Source organism: Parus major, chromosome 17, assembly GCF_001522545.3.
Source record: "Parus major isolate Abel chromosome 17, Parus_major1.1, whole genome shotgun sequence".
Lineage (NCBI taxonomy): Eukaryota > Metazoa > Chordata > Aves > Passeriformes > Paridae > Parus > Parus major.
The window spans coordinates 10,212,613-10,235,761 of NC_031785.1; the positions used below are offsets into that span (position 1 = coordinate 10,212,613).

General features: G+C 52.2%; 2 protein-coding genes across 2 annotated transcripts in view; both read left to right on the top strand.

Moving 5' to 3' along the window:
• The window catches only part of RABL6 (RAB, member RAS oncogene family like 6), a 39,270-nt gene extending 21,638 nt beyond the window's left edge, over positions 1-17,632 (top strand). The window contains exons 9-15 of the mRNA XM_019008454.2: positions 2,548-2,891; positions 5,078-5,243; positions 9,935-10,153; positions 10,710-11,061; positions 13,057-13,228; positions 14,900-14,949; positions 15,594-17,632. Coding sequence (XP_018863999.1) covers positions 2,548-2,891; positions 5,078-5,243; positions 9,935-10,153; positions 10,710-11,061; positions 13,057-13,228; positions 14,900-14,949; positions 15,594-15,797 — 1,507 coding nt within the window. The 3' untranslated portion in view covers positions 15,798-17,632. The remainder of the gene's footprint in view (positions 1-2,547; positions 2,892-5,077; positions 5,244-9,934; positions 10,154-10,709; positions 11,062-13,056; positions 13,229-14,899; positions 14,950-15,593) is intronic.
• Positions 17,633-19,249: 1,617 nt separating this feature from the next.
• The window catches only part of AJM1 (apical junction component 1 homolog), a 14,326-nt gene continuing 10,426 nt past the window's right edge, over positions 19,250-23,149 (top strand). The window contains exon 1 of the mRNA XM_015644487.2: positions 19,250-19,337. The gene's annotated coding sequence lies outside the window, so the exon portion shown is untranslated. The remainder of the gene's footprint in view (positions 19,338-23,149) is intronic.

Consider the following 23,149-nt stretch of genomic DNA (forward strand, 5'->3'; position numbering starts at 1 on the left):
AATTCACAGGGTTTGGGGATAAAGAGCCTCTGCTTTGTTGGATGAGGGCTGAATTGCAGAGCTCTGTGGTTTGCCTTCCCCATCCCACGGACACTGTGGGTTCCCTGCTTGGAGGATGCTGAGCCATCGCCCCATTCCCTCCTCAGGAAGGGAGCACAGTGACAGAGAGGTATTGAGCACACCCTGCTATGTCCTTGCAGCATGTGTGATGTATTGTGCACCTTCCAAACCAATCTGATGCAGTCTCCACAGAGCTCAGTGCAGGAGTTAAACTCCTTTATGTTTTCTCTCTGGTGTATGACAAATCCATGCATCATTTTCAGTGGAATGTGTTGTCACACAGCTCGCCCTGGGAGAGGGAGGATGGGGACTGGATGCTGCATCGTGTGCTCTGAGCTCAGCTCTGCTGGGAGCTCGTGTTGGTGGAGCCAGTGTTCTGTGTGGAACAGGCACACAGTGTTGGCCTGCATCCTGGTGGGAGCATCAGTGGGGCAACCACAGTCACTGGTGTAGGTGCCTTGACAGTCTGCAGCTTCCTCACAAGGGACAGCAGAGGGGCAGCAGCAATCTCTGCTCTCTGTGATCAGGGACAGGACCCAGGGAACGGCTGGAGCTGCATCAGGGCAGGTATAGGGTAGGTATCAGGGGACAGCACGTGACAGCCAGGCTCTGGCATGGTTGGGATTGCAGTTCTGAGTCCAGATTTCCAGAATGAGCGAGGCAATTATTTCCCAGCCATTCTCATGTGGAGAACTGGGAGCAAGAACTCTTTTCCTCATCCCTGGGTAGATGACAATTTTGTTTGTACTGTTGAATTTCTTCCTATTTCTGTTATTTGTGATCATCTAGTTCTATCTTTTATCTTGTCCCTATCTGTTGATGTTGCCTCACTAATTCTGTTTTTTAGTGCTGCCCTTGATCTCCACTTTAGCCAGTTACTTAGGAAGGACTGCTGGTTTTTCAATTCAAGTAACAGCTTCCTGGGGCTATTGTTCCCTAGGGCTCCAGACACTGCTGGTCACAAAGTATATTATTTTGTTCCTTAAAAGTATATCAGGTTACTGCCTTTAGATAGGGAAGCATATCTCAAGGCTCAGAGTCTCCTAGCCCCCACTGTTTGCATTCTGCCCAGCAGTCAGTCCAGGGAAGGTTCTGGCTGGCTCAGGTCCCTGAAGAACGAGGTCATGCTCTGTGTGACAGAGGAGGCTCTCCATTCACACTCTCACTGCCTGGAGCACAACCAAAGTCTGTCTTGCAGAACCAGCTGAACCCAGAGCCTCTGTGCACAAATTCATTAGGTTTAATGAAATGAGAGGCGAGATGGGGATGTGCTGGATATTATACAGGATCCTTCACTTTGGGTGTCCTCTCTGTATCTCTCAGCTGTGCAGTATTGGCAGATCTGTTTTTCAGACCATTTCATGTCAAGAACTTGTCTCTGTCCACATTTCTCTGCACACAGTGTGTGAAACAGGCTGCTGACCCTGCAGGCTGCAGAGAGAGGCTTGCATTAGGCTTGGGTTTCTTTTGGAAAAGGAAGGAAAGAGCTTTTCACTCTCTATAGTGGTGCAGGCTTTAATGTTCTTCCAGTCGGGAATGCAGCCAGAACCACAACCTGCTCCAGAGCTCCTGCTGCTTGGCTCCAGGGCCTCTCACACAGAAGGGGAGTGTGTGCAGGGGACAGCCTGCATGTGGATCTGCACCCTGCAAGAAGGGTAATGGCAAATCAGTCTTCTCTGAGCCCTCAGAGCAGCTCTTTTCATGTTCGAAGATTCTCCTCTCAGATCCATTCTTGGCTGATAAGGAGGTTATTACAGCAGTTTTCCTGAGTACTGTGATTTCTTCTGCAGAATCTAAAAATGTACCATTCCTACAGCACTTACTCCTTTAGAGACATATGTCCAACTGATGCCAATCCAACATCACAACAACTGACTTCAGGTTGCATTTCAAGCCTTTGTTGTTATAGTCTGTCTATTCAGGGAGTTCCCAGTAACGTTGCAAATACAGATTTGATCCTGTAGTGCAGAGCAGGTTGGGATTCTCCACACCTCAGTGCAGATGGGGTGAGGTCAGCTCATGTGGGTAAAGCAGATTTATTGTGACCCAGGGAGTCACAGTGTCACTGGAAGCAGATCCATACCCTCCCAAGCCCAGCTGGAAGCAGACCCATACTCTCCCATCAGTCAGATGAAAAGCGCTTACATAAAGGAGAGAGAGGGACTTTTTATATGGGCAGGTAGTGACAGGACAAGGGGCAGTGGTTTTAAACTGGCAGAGAGCAGGGTTGGATGTGAAGAAATTCTTCCCTGTGGAGGTGGGGAGGCCCTGGTATAGGATGCTCAGAGAAGCTGTGGCTGCCCCTGGATTCCTGGAAGTGTCCAAGGCCAGGCTGGACTGGGAGAAACCTGGCCTACTGGATGGAAGGTGTCCCTGTGCATGGCAGGGGTTGGAATGAGATGAACTTTTAAGGTCCCTCCCAACCCAAACCAGTCTGGGATTCTGTGATTCATCATTCCTATTATTTGTAATTTATCTTCCCCACAGCTTCCTGGAAATGATGGAAGCCCGAAGCCAAGGACACACATCACCACTAGCAGCAAACGGGCAGAGCCCCTCCTCTGGCTCCCAGTCACCCATCGTACCTCCAAGCTCCACCTCGACAGGCAGCTCCAGCCCCGGCACCCCCCAGCCACCGCTGCCGCTTGTCACGAGCGCCACCATCTCTCCTGACCCTGTCCCATCCTTGTCACCAGGAGCTGCAGCCGAGGCCCCGCAGCCCCCCCCGCCCTCCGCAGCCCCCCTGGCCGCAGCCCCCCCCCCAAAGCGTGGCATCATCGCGCGCCTCTTCGGGACATCCCCTGCGCCCGAGCCCGCTCCTCCCCAGCCAGGTAGGTGCTGGTGCCCTGTCCTGGCAGGGTGGGACCCACAGGCCTCCCAGTTTTCATTTCATTTCGTTTTTTCCCTGTGAGAGACCGAGCAGACAGGCGTGTGAAGGCCACAGGTGCCATGCATGTGCAGCGGGTGTTCAGGGAGCCTTGGGCTGTCATTCTCTATTTTCTCCTGATCAGCATTTTGCTTTGTCTCTGTGCTGGATGGGGGACTGTGCCCAGCCAGCTGCGTGGTGGCTGTACCTTGCTTGAGAGAAAGAGCCTGAACGCACATGAGAGACTTTAATAAAATAAATAAAATATTGGGTTCCTACCAGGAGCAAAAATACCTTTTGAATAGCAAAAAAATGACTAGAGAAGCAGTTTGAAGTGCCATCCTTGCACACATGTGGTAGTCCAGAGGGGCTCCTGTGCGTAATGGAGAGAAGCAGAGTGCTGAGTTGAAGGGTTATTCAGCCAGAAATGGTCACGTAGGTGCAGGTTCCCCCTCTGGGGAAATGTGCTCCTTCAGAGCAGGGCTGGGAGGAGAGAGCCCTTGGCTGCTGCCTCAGCACTGGTACCTGGCAGAGCAGCGTGGCCCTTGCTCCAGACCCTGCCACACAGAGTGCCAGGCAGAGGCATCAAGGGTTTGTTGCATGTAATTTTACTGATCTGGACCATAATTTGCCTGTCACATTCACTTTGTCTTGTGGAACTAACTGGAGCTGCAGAGCTGGCACTGCCTAAAAATCATGACATGGTTTGAGTCACCCTTTGGAAATACTTTCCCTCTCACTCTGGCTCAGAGTGCTCCTGAGACACCCACGGACAGAAAGGAGGAGGTGCTGGGGACACGGGTTGCAATTTCAGATGTTGGAATGGTCTGGTTTTAGATCTGCACACAGTGTTCTGCATCCTGTGCCTCTTCCCAGATACAACACAATGCACCCATTTTGGTTTGTTTATGACTCTTCGTGCCCAGAGAAAACAAAACAAAAACCAAAGAGGGGAGCAGATGTTAGAAATTCCTTGTCAACAAAAAAAACAAAACATCATTTTAATCTGTAAAAAAAAAGACAAGTGGTCTACTACCAGTGTTACAGTGATTAGGTTTGGGGTTTTTCTTTTTCTTCTCTGTTTTTAACTCTTAGCTTGACAACTGTTTTGGGCTTGTGACTTTCATCCCCGATATCTCAGAGTGCTTAGGGGCAGTTGCAAAAGGCAGCCAGGAAGAGCTGATGTCAGTGTTGCAAGGTTTCAGTAATGTGCAGAGGGTGTGCACCTCCACTGGAATGTACCCAGGGACCAATTCACTGGAAGGCAGCTGAAAAATCATTGTTACCAGGTAATACTTGGTTTTTCTGGGAGCTGCTATTTAAGCTTTCCTGTGAAGTCTTGGAATAGTAATTCTTTTGGCTGTGGTTTAGCTTACACCAATGCTACTCTGTGGCATTAGTGGTAGTGTTTGTATGCAGAAGTGATCTGAAAGTTGTGCTAAGGAGAGCAAAATTTACAAAAAAAAGGCACAAGTCTTGTTTTACCCAAAAGAAAAGTCTGGATGTGAAGTGCAGCATGAGCAGAGGAAAAACATTGAGTATTGCAAATTCTGGAAAGGTTAATCACTTCAGGCTTCTTAGTTATGCTAATTCATGGGTTTTCATCCTGATACCTTGAAGATGGGTAAAGGTGTTTCTACAAATAAACTGTATTAAAGTCAGTCTCTATTTGAGGTGGCTCTTGAGCTTTTTTTTACACAGAACATCCAAAAGCACAATGTGAACAATTCTGCCATGGACAGTTACAGATGAAAAAAGCAAGAGGATAGGAGAGGGTGAACTGAACAGTCTGGAAGAGGTAAGAGAACAGTGAAGGGACATCCCCCAGGAGCAGTGCACACAGCACAGGTGTAATAAAACCTGTGGTGCAGTCAGCCACAGCATTCCCTGGAGAGCAGAGCCAGCCCTTGCCAGGGAGGTTTTCAGTCCACCCAGAGCCTGGGTCAGCCTGGCACATTCTAATCCCCAGCAGCCATGATCTGTGAGTCCTTCATGTCAGACTCTGGGCTGTTTTATATCCTGTTCATAACCTTTCTCTTCCCTCACCGTGGAGCCAAGGTCCTGCCTCATGGCAGCACAGATCTGGAAAAAGCCAATTTCTGTCTTGCTTGTGGTGACACCCTTGTTTTACATCTCCTGTTGCTAATGCAGATCCTGCTGCTGCCACTCCTCCCCAGCACCCTGCAGCCCCTGCCAAGGTACAGAGTGTGGAGGACTTTGTTCCTGAGGACAGCCTGGACCACAGCTTTCTGGAAGACCCAACACCACAGAAGGACAAAGGGAAACCACAGGCCAAGCACCGTGTGGATAGTGAAAGGTAAGGAAAGGAGGGGACACACTGCATGTGCAGCCTGGCTAACGTGGTGCAGCCATGTAGTGATTCCAGAGCAGTTAGCACCTTCAGCAGGTTTATCAACAGCAGCAAGCTGAGTGGTGTGGGTGACACTCCTGAAGGAGGAGATGTCATCCAGAACCTGGAAAGCTCGAGAAATGGCCAATGGAAACCTCATGAGGTTCGCCAAGGCCAAGCTCAAGTTGTTGCACCTGGGCTGGGGCAACCTCTGGGATCAATCCAGGCTGGAGAGTGAAGGGATTGAGAACAGCCCTGGGGAGAAGGACTTGGGGGTGCCAGTGGATGAGAGCTGGACCTGTCCCAGCCCTGAAACCCCCCTCGTGCCCTGGGCTGAGCCCCAGCATGGGCAGCAGGGGAGAGGTAGTTCTGCCCTGCTCAGGTGAGACCCCACCTGCAGAGCTGCCTCCAGCCCTGAGGACTAGCATCAGGAGGATGTAGAGCTGCTGGGAGAGCTGGGGGTGTTCACCTGGAGAAGAGAAGGCTCTGGGGAGATGTTACTGCAGTCTTTCAGTGTTTAAGGGAAGATGAGGACAGAGGTTTTAGCAGGGCCTATTGCAATAGGATAAGAAATGGTGGGTTTAAACTAAAAGAGGGGAGATTCAGACTAGGTATAAGGAAGAAGTTTTTTACAGCAAGGGTAGTGAGGCCCTGGTACAGATTGCCCAGAGAAGTGGTGGATGCCTCATCCCTGGAAATGTTCCCAGTCCAGCTGGACAGCGCTCTGAGCAACCTGATCCAGTTGAAAATGTCCCTGCTCAGTGCAGGGGGTTGGAACAAGCTGAGCTTTAAGGTCCCTTCCAACCCAAACCAGTCTGTGATTCTATAATTATCTCCCCAAAATGGCAGAGCTGTGCTTATACCATAAGCTGGATTTGCTTTTTTTTTCCTCTTTTTTTTCTTCTCCTGGCTTTGATGTTTTTTAGCCAGAAAAAAAGGAAAGGGGATTGTATATACTGAGCTGCTCAGACAAGAGGATGTGCAGCAAGCTGTCTGAAAGCAGACTCTCAGGCTCTGTCTCCCTTTGCTCAGAATACTCCTTGCTTGCTGCCTCTTGTCATCAACACTAACCAGGAGAGTAATTAAGCGCTGACACTGCTCATCTGTGAATACAGTGGATTCTGCATCTTTTGATATCTTTGTCATGACCCAGTGTTCTCTACTTCAACCACAGCAGCTTTAAATCAGTGCTGTGTGTGAGACTCAATGCCTGTGTAATGCAGGTCAGCCTGAATCATCATCCCATGTGATGACAGAACACATGGATGTTTTATTAAAAAAAAAGTGGTGGTTGCTGGCAGCATTCTGGCCTACAAAGCATCTTGCTTGTGGCTGTGGCAGAGCTGAGATATTTTTCTTGGTTTAACAAGAAATTTTCAGAAGAGCCTGCCCCTCGCACAAGGTGCAGCAGGGGCACCTTGTTCAGCTTGGCATGCCCCAGGCCTGCAGTGGAGTCCTGGGTTTTATTCAATGGCATGTTGTGGTTCTCTGACTTGCAGTAAAGAACTCCCAGATTCAGTTTCTTTGCCAGTTAATTAGGAAGGTATTTCAATTTCCCAATTTGCTGTTTCAGAACTTAATTTGTTGCTCTTTAACCTGATGCCCTGAGCCAGCATGGGTATGGGTGCACCAGAGGACCTAATCTGGCTCCAAAGCATCTTTGCCTTGGCTCAGGCCAGGTCAGGCTGGCCTGAGTCCCTGGGGGATCTGAAGGTGTCTGAAAGCAAATTTATTCTTTACCTGACAATGTTCCTGATCTTTCTTTTCTGCATCCTTAGACATTTATCTTAAACATGGATCAGATTTCTGTATCCTTACATTGGAAAGGCTTTGAAGGGGTTCTTTGCTTTTGTGGATCTGTTATGGATTCCATGATGCCCAGCTGTGCTAGCCCAAGGGAGGGGAGTCAAGGTTCACAGCAGAAGACAAATATAGAACAGCCATGCAGGCCCATCTTGCAGCGTGGGATTCCCTCAGCTTCTCTGCTTTATTAGAGCTTGGGTTTTTTCTCTTCCTTTAGCCCCAAAAAGGGATGTAGCAAGAGCCCTTGAGCTCCCAGGGCTGAGGGAACATGGCCCAGCCAGGTTTGAGGCTGTGAGCTCAGGTGGCAGCAGGGTTTGTTTCCTCCCCAGCAGCCAATCTGTGACACACCAGAGGCTCACAGAGGACACCCCAGCAGGCTCTGTGGTCACCAGCTCAGAGCAGACCTCAGTGAGCAGCATCATTCGGGGGGGTACCTGCACCTGCAGACATCCAGCTCAGCGCTCATGCCAGCCTGGCAGTGCTGCAAGGGCTGGAGGGAGTGGTGCAATGTGCTTGGGTTTCCTTGCTTTGCCTTCCATCCAACTGGAAGCTCAGGACCACAAGCTGATCCTAGTTTTCCCTTGTCAGAGCCTGTTTATAGTGCAGCAGTGATATTTTTCTGATGTATATTCGCTGCAGTGCTCTGCTGTTCCGCTGTCGCTCAGCGATCTGTGCTGGCCGGAGATGGAGGCAGGGCTCTCACTGCGAGGGGACGTGACCCACTTTGGCAAGGGGATGTGCACGTGGGGGTGTACACCCATCCTGACTGGGAAAGCTGGAAACTGCAGGTCTGTGTGGAGTGTGGAGGGACAGTGGCAGCAATCTCTTAAGAGGCCCTGTGCCTAACAGAGCGGAGATGTGTTAAAGAAAGGCAGTCTGTCTAGTTCAGAATAATATCCTGCCATTTTTAGGATGCAACTCCATTTTATTTTCAGTGCATTTCAAGAGGAAACCCTGCCAGTGCTTTGAAACCCTCAGGAATCATTTACTTGTCATTCCTCCAGCCCTGGGGGCTGCTTGGGCACCAGTTTTCCTCTCCTTTGTGTGGCTGGGCTGTGTCCTGGCATGGTGTGAGAGCAGCAGTGTTGGTGATGAAGGGGCTCTTCAGCAGCCTGGCCCTGCTCAGTAGGGCACTGTGAGCAGGTCCTGAGAACAGAGGGATCCATGCCAAGAGCAGAGGGACAGCTGATGCTGGCCCTGGTCTTAGCACTCCAGCCCAGACAAGCACTGGTTGTGATCACTGAGCTGTGCCAGATGTCATCGTTGTGGTGTCCCATTGTCACAAACAACTCCATTGTCTGTTGGCAGATGGATTAACTCTTTAAAACTATCTTGTCAAGCAGTACCCAGGCCTGTAGAGGAGCCAGAGTGAGCAGTTGCCATCATCCCCACTATATTTAGGGTATGTCTCATCTCACCAGCACACCATACTCTACTCAACTGTCTTCCAGTGCTTGTCCTGTGCCGGTGACTGGGAACACCTACTTCAGTTAAAGGATTTTAGGGTTTTGCTTATGTCTCTACAATCTTATCTGTTCCAAGCTATAATATGTTTTTTGTCTCTGTGTAAAACGAAGGATGTGCTTGTACAATACAGGTGGCACCATTGTGTGTGGGGTTATCAGGAGGGAACTGGGTATCTCTTGTGGATGAAACAAGGAAAAGTGATGGCAAAGGCTCATCAACTGGACCTGGGGAAAATATCTATATTCCTGACATGAGCAAATTTTCCAGCAAGTGTTAAAATTGAGTCCTAGGGACATTCAGACAAAAATCTTCAAATTCAGCTGCAAAACTCTCTCAAGCTGCCTCTGAACACAGATCTGTGCTACATCCAGGGAGGCTGACAGACTCCCCACTCTGGTATTGTGTCCTTTGGTTAATTTAATTTGGGCAATGTTAAAGCTTGGCTATGGTGCCAGTGTATCTGCCTGCTTCAGGGAGCACCACAGGAGCAGAAATGATTCTAGGAAGCTAATAGCTGCTAGTGAACTCCCACAGCAGTGGAGTGTATGATCAGGTGTACTTACAGGATGTGACAGGCAGTTCCCGTGGTTTGACTGACCAATCCTTGCATGGTGGATGGAGCTCCATGTTCTGATGGAGCTGTGGCCCCGGGCTGCTCTGAGGCTCACCTTCTCCAGCCACTCATTTCCAGCTTGAGGGGCAGCAGCTGCTCTGTGACACATCCTTGCTGTGGCCCTTTTGGGGCAGGGCTCATGCCTCCTCATGCAGGGAGCAGGTCCAGCCTGAGCTGGGCAGTGGCAGGGGAAGGCTGACAGTGCACAGAATCACAGAATCACCAACTGATTTGTGTTGGAAAGGACCTTAAAGCCCATTCAGTGACACCCCCTGCCATGGGCAGGGACACCTTCCAGTATCCCAGGTTACTCCAAGCTCTGTCTAACCTGGCCTTGAACACTTCCAGGGATCCAGGGGCAACCGCAGCTTTTCTGGGCACCCTGTGCCAGGGCTTCCCCACCCTCCCAGGGAATAATTCCTTCCAGATGTTCTGTCTAACCCTGCCCTCCTTCAGCTTAAAGCCATTCTCCTCATCCTGTCCCTCCTGCTCTTGTTCAGAGTCCCTTTCCAGCTCTGTTGGAGCCCCTTTAAGCACTGTAAGGGGCTCTAATGTCTCCCCAGAGCCTTCTCTTCTCCAGGCTTAACTATCCCCGTTTTCAGCCTGTCTCCTGAGCAGAGGTGTTCCAGCCCTTTAATCATCAGCTGCCCCAGGCTGGGGATGTGTGCCCTGAATTTGGCTGTACAAGCCAGGCCAGTCTCAGTGTTTGTGCAGGGGAGGCAGGTCTGTCCAGCCCCTCCTGAGGTGTGGTGTCTGATCACTCTCTGTGTTGCAGTGATGGAGAGGTGCCTGGAGGGAACCCCATGGTAGCAGGTTTCCAAGATGACCTGGATCTGGATGACAAAATCCTCAGCAGACCAATGCTGGCAGCAGAACGGGTGCCCAGCAAGAACATCACCCTCTCCAGTGAGGAGGAGGAAGAGGAAGAGGTGAAGGACTCTAAGGTCATCCCTATATCTGATGGAGACAAAAACACAGAGCAGGAACAAAAAAGGTACAGAGCACAGACTGAAGTGTGGGGTTGTGCTGGCAAACCTGGACTTCTCTTCCATCCTGCCACTGACTTTGTGTGGCCTCTGGGAAGTCTCCATGTCTTTGTCTGCCTGTTCTTCAGCTGTGAGCTGGGGATTTAGTTACTGTAGCTGCTGTGTGTCCTGTCCACTGGGACACTGGGTTCTGCATGGAAACATCTACCTGCTTTTCCTCCAGTTTGAACAAGGGCCTGGAACTGAGCACCAGAGTGGCTGTGGTGGTGTGGGGAGGAGAGCATCAAGTCTTAGGGGGAGGGATTGGAGTCACTCACCACATCCTGTGCTGGGGAATGACAAGCTGGGTCATGTTCTCCACATCCTGTGGTGTGAGGGTTAGGGTTAGGGACACGAGGGTTATCCTCAGCCTCAGTGGTGCCTTTGACCCCACACCCCTATAGGATGCACTGCCTTTCCCAGTGGGATTTATGATGTAGCCCTCAAGGCAGGCTCAGCTGTTAACTGTGCTTTGCTCCACAGAATAGGGGGGTGGACAGGTTCTGACAACTTGTTTCTTCTCAGGTCTTCCAGAAATTCTCTGAAACCCCAGAGTGAAGCAATTTTGACCAAAGCAACTGACCCGAAGCCTCCTGACAGTTTACCTCCCCGTTCTGGGTCTGAACGAAACAGCAGCAGCAGCAAGGGCAACACGAGCCTGGCAGCTCCTGCTGCTGCCCCCACAGCAGCAGCCCAGGCCTCAAAGGCCACTGCCCAAAGCAAGGGACTTGCTTCCAGGCAGAAAGTGGTCAAAGAGGAGAAGCCTGAGGAGTCTGACAGTGATCAAGAGGGACCAATAGCTACTCAGATGCTCTCATTTGTTATGGATGATCCAGACTTTGAAAGTGAGGATTCTGACAGCCAGAAGAAAAAAATGGTAAATACCAAGCCCATGTTGCTGTGAGCTGGAAGGGTTGAGGCATTTCCCTGAGCAAAGCCTTCATCTGCTCTCCCCTCCCTCAGCAGCAGTTGCAGCAAGGCAGGTGCTAAACAACCTGCAGAGACTGATACGAGCACAAACCCAGCAATGCTCTGAGTGTGGAAGCCACGTGGCAGCAAGAACCCCATAGAATTACAGATCCATAGAATACCCTGAGCTGGGAGGGACCCAGAAGAATCATTGAGTCCAGCCCCTGGCCCTACACAGACACCCTTACAGTCCCACCCTGGGCATCCCTGGAGCTCTGGCAGCCTCGGGGCCGGGCCCATTCCCTGGGGAGCCTGGGCAGTGCCAGCAGCCTCTGGGGGAAGAACATTTTTCTGAGATCCAGCCTAGACCTTCCCTTCCCTTTTGTGTTTGCAAACACAAATAAGATTTGTGCTTGTGTGTTTTAGTGTGCTGTTTACTCTTAGCCAGTCCAGCAGTGTGGGAGGTACAAAATGCAAAGCTACTGTGTTTTCACATGAACTTTAACAAGCAGAAGGATGTCTCTGCCAGAAAGAGTGAGCTCCTTGCAGTCAATCCAGCAATAAAAAGGCCATCACAAAATTTGCTTGGGAAAGCTTAAAGGGAAGAGGGAAGGTCTGCTTGGGAAGGACTTTCCAGGACAGCAGAGGTAGCTGTAAGGTCTGTGACATTCAGCACATTCCAGCAGGTGTCTGCTAAAACAGATATGTCAGCAGTCCCCTCACACTTGCTCTGTATTACAGGTGGAGAAGACACTTCTCCTGCCCCTCCTCTCTGAACTGCTCAGAACTCCTGCATGGCTTGAGATAACCCTGATTTCAGTGATCTGTACTCACAGCCTGCACAGCAATCTCTGGAGACTCCTAGCAGTGATTTGGGATGAGCAGGGGTGTCCTGATGTCTGGGTTAGCTGGTGTTCAGGGGGTTTCCATCATTTTGGAATGCTGTAGAAAGGGCTGTTGTCCCAGTTTCTTTGACCTTGCTCATGTGTCATGCTGTTTATTAAGTAATTTTCCATTAATTTTGCATCTTCACTTCCTGCTTTTCTTGACAATTTAATATGAAAGCAAAAGTCTTTGGAGCAAGTTACCATCTCTTGCATGCACCAGTGAGAAGGGATTGATGAGGAAGCAGCAGTGTCAGGGAATGCCTGACCCAGGGAATGCTCCTTAGCATGTGAATGCTTTTCCACTGCAGGCTGTTGATGGTCAGGCAAACCAGTAGAGCCATCACCATTAGCAAGGTGGGGGCACTGCCTGACCAGCAGGGCTGTGTTCCATCCCTGTACAAGGAAAGGCTGGATTACAGATTCTGAAAAGGATCACTTGGCAGGTATCAGAAAATCATTCCATTGAATTTCCATTCCCATCATGCAGAGATGGAGGATTTTGGGGTCATTTCCAGGCTCTGCAGCATCCTGGGTTTTAGCCCACATTGAAAGGGCAGATTTGCCCTGGGAGCACATTCCCTTTTGGCCTGACAAAGGGAATTATTCTGTAGACACACTCTGCTTCCTCAGCCCTGCTCCTCTGGTACCTGAGACCCACAGAGCTGCACAGCAGAAAGCATTTGTCACTCAGGGCTGGAGGGGAGCTTTCAGTCTATTAGGTTGGATTTTCCCAGAACAGAGGTGCCTCCCCAGGGCAGGAGGAAGCTGATGCTGGTGAGCTAACTGAGTTGAAGGTCTTATTTAGTCCCTTTATATTGGGAATTTCATTTCAGCAGCCCCAATGTGAAGCTGTCAGAACACCCTTGCCAATACCAGTGCAACTGAGGCATTTTACCAAGACAAAAGTTAGAGCTCATAAGATCCAGGACATTGATTTCCAGACAATAACAGTTTAGTTCAGCTGCCATTTCCTTCCCTCCTCCCCACCTGCTGACATCTGACATTTTTGTGTGCAAAATGGTTACAGATTTTGGTTGAAGCATTTGTCAGTGTTGTCTCCCTTTGCTTGTCTCTAGGATGAATTTCCAGTGCGGGAAGATCTCTCTGAAATATCTGATGATGATACCTCACTGGCAAAAGCACCCCAACCTGTGAAACCAACAGTCCCCTCCTTTAAACTGATAAATGACTCAGATCTCTTTGGCTTGGGTTTAGAAGAAGCTGGTCCCAAGGAGAGCAGCGAGGAAGGTAAAGCTCACACCTTATTTCCACTCTTGCTGATTTTGTATGTCAGACATCTGGTTTTTCCAAAGTCTTTCCAGGGTGTCAGCAAATCAATTTACACTAAATAAAATATCCTCTGACTTCATGCAGTGCCCTGTGTGAGTCTGTAGTCTGGTTTAACACAGCATAAACAGCTTTTAAGTTTTTCCCCATGAGGAGGAGAGCTTGGCTTGTCCCTAGCACCAGCCATGGGTTATTTTTGTCCCAGCTGCAAGCAGAATCACATCTTTCACAAGCTGCTGCTGTGTAAGCCTTCCTGCTTAGCCCTGTGTGCTTGGGAAGTGGTGTTCAGCATTGCATTGCAGTGTCCACCCCCTCCAGGATTTGGATCAGCTTGAACAAAATGCTCTGACATACCCTGCCAATTTCCTCTTCTGTTTGTGGGAAAGATGGGGTGGGATCCTAATCACAACCTAAGCATTCCTCAGGGTTTATTTTTTGCCCCTCCGTTCCCTGAGGGAACAAATCCTACTCATGCAAATAATTCCTGCTGTCTAGGCATTACTGCAAAGCAACTTCCTGTAGACCTGCCCCGATGTCAGCATGAAAGATGGGAAGTTAAAGATTTAAGGAAGGAAAAAAGCTGTGAGCAGCACCAGAGAGAGCTCCTTGAATAGCTGTTCCAAAAGTGTGAGGAAGGTGTCACAGGCTGCCATGGTTCCATCAGCTTGTCACTCTGAGCTTCTGAACAGCAGATCTTGAAATAGCTGTAAGTGCATCTGCAGAGGCCCAGGTCAATAATTCAGCTTCAGTTTAGATTCTTAAATAATTAAACGTGGGTTCTTCCTATCTCCTCTTTTGGTGATAAATATAAAACCATCTCTCAGTTGTCAGTGATTGGAGCTTGACTGGTAATTCGACTTCTCCATGGCTGCATTTACACATCAGCTGAGGGAAAAGGCGTGTGTAGGTAAGAGTGACAGTGAAAGTGCTGCTGTCGTGAAGCCTCTGCTGAAGCAGCCAAGCAGGTGCTCCCCTGCTCAAGGCACTTTTGTGCAAAGGCAGTGGACACTCAGCAGCCAAGTCACCAACCACAGTCATGTGTGACACACGTGACAGGGATGCGCTCTGGCACTCGTCTGGTAGTGTGGAAGTGCTCACCCCTGTAGAGCAGGGTTGCAGCAGGGACGCTCTGGGGATGTAATTTCCATGCACAGTGTGAGCAGCAGTGAGTGCTGGCCTGCCAGGGTGTCCCATCTGCTGACACCGTGTCCTCAGTCATCCTCGGAGAACATGCCTAGGAGGATTTCCATCAGAGGGGAACTGTTCCCAGGAGCTCTTCTTCAGGTCTGGAAATAACAATCCAGTCCCAAATTTGGCCTTTGCACCAGTTTGTAGAGCTAGTATCCAGATGTGTTTCTTAGTAGCTGTGAGACAGTGAATGCTAGGTCAGTGTTGATCACACAGATCATATAATGCTCATAATTAAACAATACAGATGTGTTTGAGTCAGGCTGTGAATGCTGGGGCCTTCCCAAAGTGGCAGAGTTTGTTCTGGGGTGCTGGCCTTGCCTTTGCCCATGGATGCCCAGGATGGAGCATTTTGTTCTCAGAAATGGGGCCAGGACAGAATTGCAGCTCTTACCATTTCAATTGATTAAACACAATATTTTGGGGTTTTTTTTGTTTTAACAGATAAACAAGCTTCTAAGGAGAAAAAGAAGAAGAAAAAGAAAAGCAAAGAGGTACTGTTTAATTTCTCAGATCTGCCATGTTACCACCTGCCTAGAACATAGGTGGCCTTTGCTGGTGTCCTCTGGGGACTTGGTGGACTCCCTTCCATGCTCACATTCTGCAGCTCTGATTTGTTCCTCCCAGGCTCTGCAGACCCCTGAATTTCAAAGCAAGCTTGTAGAGCAGTTGAATTTTGAAAAGGGAGTGTGTGAATTTGTAAAACACAGGATGAGGCAGAGCGGGCAGTGCCTCTCTGCTGGGCTGTGTGTTCATAGCATCGTGATTTTTCAAGCAAAGGCGTCCCCACAACAGACATCTCAGGGAGAGTGAGGGAAGTCTGCAGGAGGCTGTGTCTTTGCCATTTAAGCCTGTTCAGTACTATGGTCCTGTTGGGCACAACCTGTCTGACAGAGCAGTGCCCTGTATAACCCAAATGGTCTGTCTGCTTTTCTGCCCAGACTTACAGAAGGGTCTTCAGTGCTTCCACCTCAGTGAGATTCCTGATCCAGTTGAACACATCCCTGCCTATGGCATGGGGGTTGGACTAGGTGCTTTCCAGCCCAAACCATTCTTCAGAGCCAGGTGCCAGGGCAGTACATTCCGGGTCACTGGCATGCTCAGAGCATTTGTTAATAAAAATGTTCTCATTTTGCAGGAAGAGGACAAGTCAGTGAAAAAGAAGAGCAAACACAAGAAGAGCAAAGAGAAGGAGGAGAGCAAAGACGAGAAAGAGAAAAAGAAGAAGAAAAAGAAGAGCAAGGAGAAAAGCAGCGAGATAGATGAACTTGAGGCTTTTCTTGGCGGAGGAGGAGCCGGCGTGAGCAAACCACGGGGCGGGGGGGACTACGAGGAGCTGTAGTTCGGTGGACTCTGCACCATGGCCGTCTCCCTCTTCTCTGACGAGTCACCCCAGGACAGGCACAGATGTGTAAAGCTTTGGCCCTTTGCTGTATAGGCTCTCAAACCAGAGTGAGCAAAACAAAAGCTTTACATCTGTGCGTGCTGCTCTGGTGCATCGTTACACAAAGAAAACCCAGCTGAGATGTGCGTGAGCCAGGGGAAGGTTCAGGGCATGGCTCACAGGCCTGCTGTCAGGCTGTGGGTTTTTCTCCTTCCAGAGATGCCATCATCAGGTCACTGGCAGGCTGCAGGGTAAAGGGACCTGCCTCCTGCTCCATCCCTGCTGCATTCCACTCCTGCACACCTGAAATTCCTGTCTTGTTAAGAGGAGTGCAACAAAACATGCCGCATGAATGCATCGTGCTCGACTGTCTCAAGTCTGTAACTTCTTATCCTTCCTATTTTTTTAAGGAGAAAGGTGATATTGGCTATTGCTTCACTCAGCAGTTGATGAGCTTTAAGTCAAGCAGATCATGCTATGGTACAGCTCTCTAAAGCAGCAGGCACAGGGACAGTGTGAGAGTGTGTGATTGTTGATGTCCTTTGAACAGGACCTTTCTGCACAGCAGCTTAATTAGCCCTCACTGGTGCTGCTGTTGGAATTCATGAAGCCCATTGATTTCCGTGGCCCCAGTGTCTCAGACACTACATGTAAGCTGCTATGCAGTTTGGGAAAACAATGAAAAGTGCAAAGCTAACCTGAAAGAGAGAGAAAATCAGTGCTTTTCTGCATTTCCCACCTTTGAATTTGCATATTCCAGAATCCCCTGCTGCTGGGACCTCTCAGGGACATGACTCCATGTGGAAATGAAGATATCCAGAGCTTCAGAATTGGCTACAGGGCAGTGTTGGCATGGCAAGGCATTTGCTTCTCAGGCATTTTCCAGTCAGGCTGTAAACCCCGGCTGCTGCTCTGTGCCGAGAGGGACCAGCACTGCAGCTCAGCAGCGTCCATCCTGCTCCAGCTTGTGTCCATCCTGCAGCCAGCCAGCGTGCTGCCTTTCCTGAGCCAAGCAGAGAGCCTCCTCTGTCCCATGAGTTTGGGAAGCTTTTTAGTTTTTGCTTTGAATTTAAACCCATGGATTAGAACCTGCTCAGCAGCCGTTGGGTGGGCACTATGGCCACCCCTTGGCACTCCCCTGTGTCTGTGAGCAGCCCCTGTGTTTGATGGAGCTGGTCAGTTCTCTGTGCCCCTCTTGGTTTGGGTCTGGGGTTCCTTGCTCAGCTCAGGCAGTGAAGCTTCCTTATGTTCTGTGCATTACATTCCCCTCTTGCTTGTAAGTTGATTTGAGGTTTGGTTTTGTTCTCCCTTACTCCTTTCTGTTGTAAAATGTCAGCCATGAAATCCAAACTGGAGTTTCCTTCTGCATTCCTATAAAGCAATGTGTTCTTTTGATCCATTAACTCCTCCAGAGCTGTTTTGACCAGCAGGCATTTCCTGCTCCATTTTTTTCTTGCACCCAAAATGCACTTGTAACCATTTCTGTATAAAACAATCTGTTTTTTTGCTGCATGAGCAGTGTGTTGTTCAGGTCTGTCTGCCATGAGCATTTGCCTCCTCTGAGCATGGGACAGTTCAAACTTTGCACATCCGGGGAGGAAAAGGAGATTTGGGAAAATTGGGACGGGAGCGGTTTGCGGCCCTTTTGGGCAAAGGCAGGTGGGAGCTCGAGCCTCAGCTGCTGCAGTCCCACAAGTGCTTCTGTTCCATCAGGATTTTGGGTCATGTTCCATTTTTGTGTCGAAAAACCCTGGTACTGCCCATTCTGACTATAAAGCTCTGTTGTACACCTGTCTCTGCACATCTTCTTCTCCCCCAGAGCCCCCGTGCCGGGGCTCGTGTCCCTCCTCGTGCTGCAGCGCTCACACATTGCAGGACAGGGCACTGAATCAAAAACCATTCCCACTAAAAGGAGCTGAACATAAAACCCATCAGTTCTTTCCCCAGAACTGACAGCTGCCCTGGGAGGGCTGTTGCTTCCACAGCGCAGAGGGGGTGTGGGTTGTGGGCAGGGGTGGGTTCAGGGGCTGCACTGCTGCCCAGTCCTGCTGACACCAGCCCTGCTCCTGTGCCACATTCCCTGCAGCTTGTCAGCACAAGGAGCTGAGGCAAAAACAAGCAAAGATGAGTCATTCTGCTCCAAAATACTCCTGTAGAAGAGAAAAGCAGATGCGTGAGCTGGCTCTACTTACTCTTGAGCCCCAGGAGGGTGTCTGGCATGGTTTGGCTTCTGCAGCGAGGCCAGAGAAATCCTACACTGTGGGTAAAGTGGGAGCATGGAAGGGAATAGCAGCAAAAGCCCTTTTCATACTACACACAGAATCCCAGACTGACTTAGATTGGGAGGCCTTAAAGCTCATCTCATTCCAGCCTCCTGCCATGGGCAGGGACACCTTCCACTAGACCTGGTTTCTCCAAGCCCTGTCCAACCTGGTCTTTTTAAGCTTGTGGTTCTCCCTTTTCCAGGGAATGTAGAACTGGTTCAGGCTCCAGCGTGAGCTGTGAGCCACAGCCAGCAAGCTTGAGGGAGCAGAGAAGGAAATTGGCCTTGTTTGAGCCAGGCTTTCCCATGCCATCCTTTCAAAGAAGCTAAATATAAAAAGTATGTACGTGCCTGTCATTATGGGGAAGCTTCTGCAGAATCACAATGATATAAATAGTTACTGCAAGCATCTCTGCAGGTACCAGGGTATTTGCTTTTGGTTTTATCAGTCATCCAAAAGAAAAATCAAGCGCTTGAGGCTGAGGAGCTGCAGTTTCTTGGAGCTAGTGCTGGCCAGAGCTGTAGGGGTTGGGTTTGGAGCAGTAGGAGGGAAAAGTGCAGATTTATCACTGCATTTTGGCGGGGGCTGGTTACCCTGCACAGCATGGGGAGCCTCATCCATCAAGGACAGGGTAGTGCCTGCTCCCCTGCCTGCATGGGATCTCAAAGTTTCTTGGCTTCCGCTGGGATGGCCCAGGTGCTGTCCCATTCTCTGCAGGTGTTTATTTGGGGAGCATTCCTTGCCTTAGCCATCCCTGGAGAGGATGGCAGTTCACAGCTGCTGGCACTTTGCAGCTCCCGCCTGTGACAATGCCGTGAGGGGCTGTGGGTGCTGTGAGTGCTCTGGGGGGCAGCCCCCCAACCCCGGCACAGGACGAACCTGGGTGGGGGCTGGCTGGGGGTACGATGGGTTTGCTGCCTGCAATGTCCCTCCATCCAAGGGTCCAGCTGCTGGGAGAGCCCGTGGTGCTTCCCTGTCCTTCGGGATGGCCCGGAGCAGCCAGATGAGTGATGGTGGGGAAATCCTGCAATAGGATGGGTTTAGGGACCGGGACTGTAGCCTAGCAACAGCCTCAATCATGGCATAATATAATTAATCCAGCACTGCCTCAGTCTGCTGCATAAAGATACCAGGACAAGTAGCTGAGCCTTTTTAACTGGTGGGTTTGCCTCCAGAACCAACCTGCAGCATCTCAGGCATGTCTGGCGTGTTCCTGGCCCGAGGCTGCTCTGCGGTGAGTATCCAGGCTCCCTCTCCCGACCCAGCAGTGGGGTGGTTGCTGAGCAGAGGGAACTGTCCTCTGGTGCCTTCAGTGAGCCATGGTGGGCAATCCCGTGGGCTCAGGCAGGCCCCAGTGGGGTGAGGTGTGGCGAGGTCAGCTGAGGTGGTGATCTGGGGATCAGGGCTCCATTCCAGGCCCAAGCAGGAGTGTCCATGTGCTCTGCAGGGGGATACTGCCATGGGGCAGCCAGCCTGGGAACCCCTAAAACTCCTGGTTACCCCCAGGTTGTTGGCAGGCTCTGCCTTAGGGCAGGAGCAAGGAGGGGAGGCACTGATGCAGCACTCCATCGCCACAGAGGGGACATGGGGACATGGGGGTGCTGTGTCTCCTGGTGGCAGGGGACACCTGCGGGATGTCAGTCCCACCTCTCCATGCTCCAGGAGGGCACGGAGAGCCCTCCCAGTGCCGGAGGCTTGGCCTGGGCACCAGGCACGGCTGCAGACCGAGCTGGTGTCTGCAGGCTGGCTGCGGGAGGGAGCCAGCCAGCTGGGGAAAGAGCAGGATTTTCCCTGGAGCCGGCAGGAGAAACACCCCTCCCTGTGCCTTTGGCAGGCAGCGGCTCCATGGCAGCTGTGAGCTGATGGGCTCCCACCCGCTGGGGTCATCACCAGACCCCTGCAGCTGCGGGAGGTCCCGAGTGAGCAGGATGCCGTGTGGCATCACCGAGCGAGGCTCAGCAGCCTGCACAGTGCACTGGGGGCAGGGAACACCGAGCTCCCTCCTCACAGCCACCACGGGGCACAAGGGTGTCTGGAACAGGGTTTGCCTGTGGCCCTGTTGTGGGTCAGCAGATGGATGCCCTGAGCCTGACCTCTAGACTGCTTTTCTGTGAGCCTTTGGGGACTAACTGGTCCTTCCCAAGGAGCCCCAAGAGGAATATGGGATTACAGCTCTCTGTGCAGGCAGGGACTTCTCAGTAGCTGCTCAAAAGGCTCCATCTCACCCTTGGGTGCCACCGAGCTCGGCTGCAGGGTAGGGTCCAGTTCCCTCCCCAGCCCCCAGGTGGGCAGCAGGGCCTGGTTTCTCCCTTGGTTCAGAGCTGGAGGCAAGGAGGGGGTGAGAGGGAGAGAGGAGAGAAGCTGGAAGCAGGAGAGACACTCCTGCCCTCAGCCAAGCACCACGCTGATGCCAGGCAGCTTGGGAAAAGGAGAACATCACCCACAGACAGGAGCTGCAGGGGGGCCAGAAGCGAGCATCTCATCCCATTCCAGCTCTGCCTCTCCCAGCTGTGGGATCCCCATGTTACCTTGGAAACAGAGGATTTGGCGACAGCCTGCAGCGCTGCTGCCTGCGCTGGGGGCAGAGGCCCATGCCCGCAGCACTGCCCTCCCTGTGCCCCCAGCCCTGCCTGTGCTGCTCCCCTCTCAGCCCTTCCCAGGAGCAGGGCTGGGGTGGCTGCCAGACCCCTTCTGCTCCCCAAGGCTGCTTCTGCCAGCCCACACAGGGAGGGTGGGGAACAGGGAGCCCGGGAGAAAGGGAAGGTATCAAATGTTCATCTCCACTGTGAATTGAGCAGCGTGGGAGGGAGTGGGGCAGCCCCAGCACTTCCCAGAGTCACCCACGTCATACATAAGTGCCCAGCATGGAGAGGCACTGGGTGCCAGTCATCCCCGTTTCCCACGGAGTGGACGTGGGGAGGGTGCCACGGTCCTCCATCCCAATTTCGGGGTGCCCCGCACCGCTCCCCCAGCGCTGGAGCCCTCACCGCTGCTTGGGCGGCCGTAGCACCCGTGGTGGGGACCCAGCACCTTTGGCCAGTCCCCGCTGCACCCTCTCCCCATGGAACCGCGTCCTACCGGGAGCACGGCACGGACCCAGCATCCCTGGCCCCCTGAGCCGCTCCGTGCTGCATTCGGGACACCGAGCGAGAGCCAGGAGCTGCCTCAGCGTGAGCACCTGGCCTTGGGCACTGCCAGGGATCCAGGGACAGCCCCAGCTGCTCTGGGCACCCTGTGCCAGGGCCTGCCCACCCTGCCAGGGAACAATCCCTGCCCAAAATCCCATCCAGCCCTGCCCTCTGCCACTGGGAGCCATTCCCTGTGTCCTGTCCCTCCATCCCTTGTCCCCAGTCCCTCTCCAGTTCTCCTGGAGCCCTTTTAGGCACTGGAAGGGGTTCTGATGTCTCCCCAAAGCCTTCTCCAGGCTGGACAAGAGCAGAGCTCCAGAGCAGAGGGGTTCCAGCCCTCTGTTCTGTCAGCCCCCCCTGCCTGGCATCTGGCCCTCTGTCCCTCCACAGCTGTCACACAGAGACAACAGGTCACCCTGCTCAGGGACAGTCGGTGCCATGGCTGGCCTAAGTGTTTGGAGGTTCTCTATGCGTGCTCGGGCAGCTGCTGCTGCCACAGGCATCCTGGAGAAAAACCCTTATTCTGGAGGCCTCCCCTCGCTACCCACCTGCTCCTGCCCATACCTGCCTCCTGATGAGCCTCTGGCCCTCCTGGCAGTGTTTTGCAAATGCCCAGAAAGGTCTTTCTGGTGATTCAAAACTGCTCTGTGCTGGTCCAGTCAGAGCTGTGCTCCCCTACTTATGTCCCTGTGGTCCCCACCAGTCTCCCCTGTCCCTGACCTCACTTCTCTGCCTCCACAAGTTCCTGGTGTGACACGAGGGCTGGGCCAGGAGAGCCCCCATACTCTTGCCGTGCCCAGCCCCAGAAGGGTCAGCATCCCCAGGACAGGCATGGGGGGCTCCTGTGCTGGGTGGGCTTTTCCTGCTCTGAGCTGCACCAAGGGACACGACGGGGCTGGATCAAGGTATCCAATATCCTGTACCAGGTTAGTGTCAAATCTCACAGTGAGTTCTCAGTGTGGCCTCAATGAATCAGTCTTTGGGGAGGGCTGGGGCCCCACCCCAGCTTTGTAGATATGTAGAACATGTCTGACCCCCCCATGTCCCTCCCAGGATGAGATCTGCCCTGCTTTGGGTCTCACCAAATGTCCAGAGTCACCACAGGTTTCCAGGATGACCTTTGGGCATGTTGTTCCTCTGTGCCTCAGTTTCCCCCTTGGATGGGGGAACAGCAGAACTGTCACCTACTGGTCAGGTACACGCTGTCAGGGGCTGGTGGGGAAACTGAGTCACGGGGACACAGTGAACATTGTGGCTCTGCTCCCTGTGGGGTCTGGGGGAGGACTCAGCAACGAGGAGGCAAAAGCCTCACAGAAAGGGGGATTTGCCCCTGCGCTGGCCCAGCTTGGCTTCTCCTGGCCTTGACAGCAAGCCACAGTGGAGGGCAGCCCGAACACAGGACAGGAGCTGCTCCTACCTGGAGACAGGCTGGCCTTTTCCTTGTAGGATTGCAGGAGCCAGTCTTGTGGGATCCCTCTGGCTGCTCCCGCCTTGCCGTGGCCAGGGACAAGCCTGGACCTGCAGAGCCATGGCAGGAGCCCAACACCTCTGTCCTCCACACAAGGGCAGGGGACAGTTCCATCTTAACCTGCTGAGTCCTGCTGCCCACATGGCTGTGCCAAGGGGGTCCCCTCCATCTCAGGGGCTGCCCCCACTGTGGGTGGTGGGCACAAGGCGAGGGGCAGCCCCCAGTCCTGCCACCCACCCCTTTTCAGTTCCTGTGGCACTGGGGTGCTGCAGACTGGGAACCCGGGGTGTCACAGCCCAAAGCAGCAGCACGGCCCCGAGCTCAGGGCAAACGACAGCAGGACTGCAGCCCTCAGCTCCAGCCTCCTCGAGGGCGACCTTCTCCTCCGACACAGGCTGCCACTGGCTCGAGGAGGAGGAGGAGGAGGAGGAGGAGGAGGAGGAGGAGGAG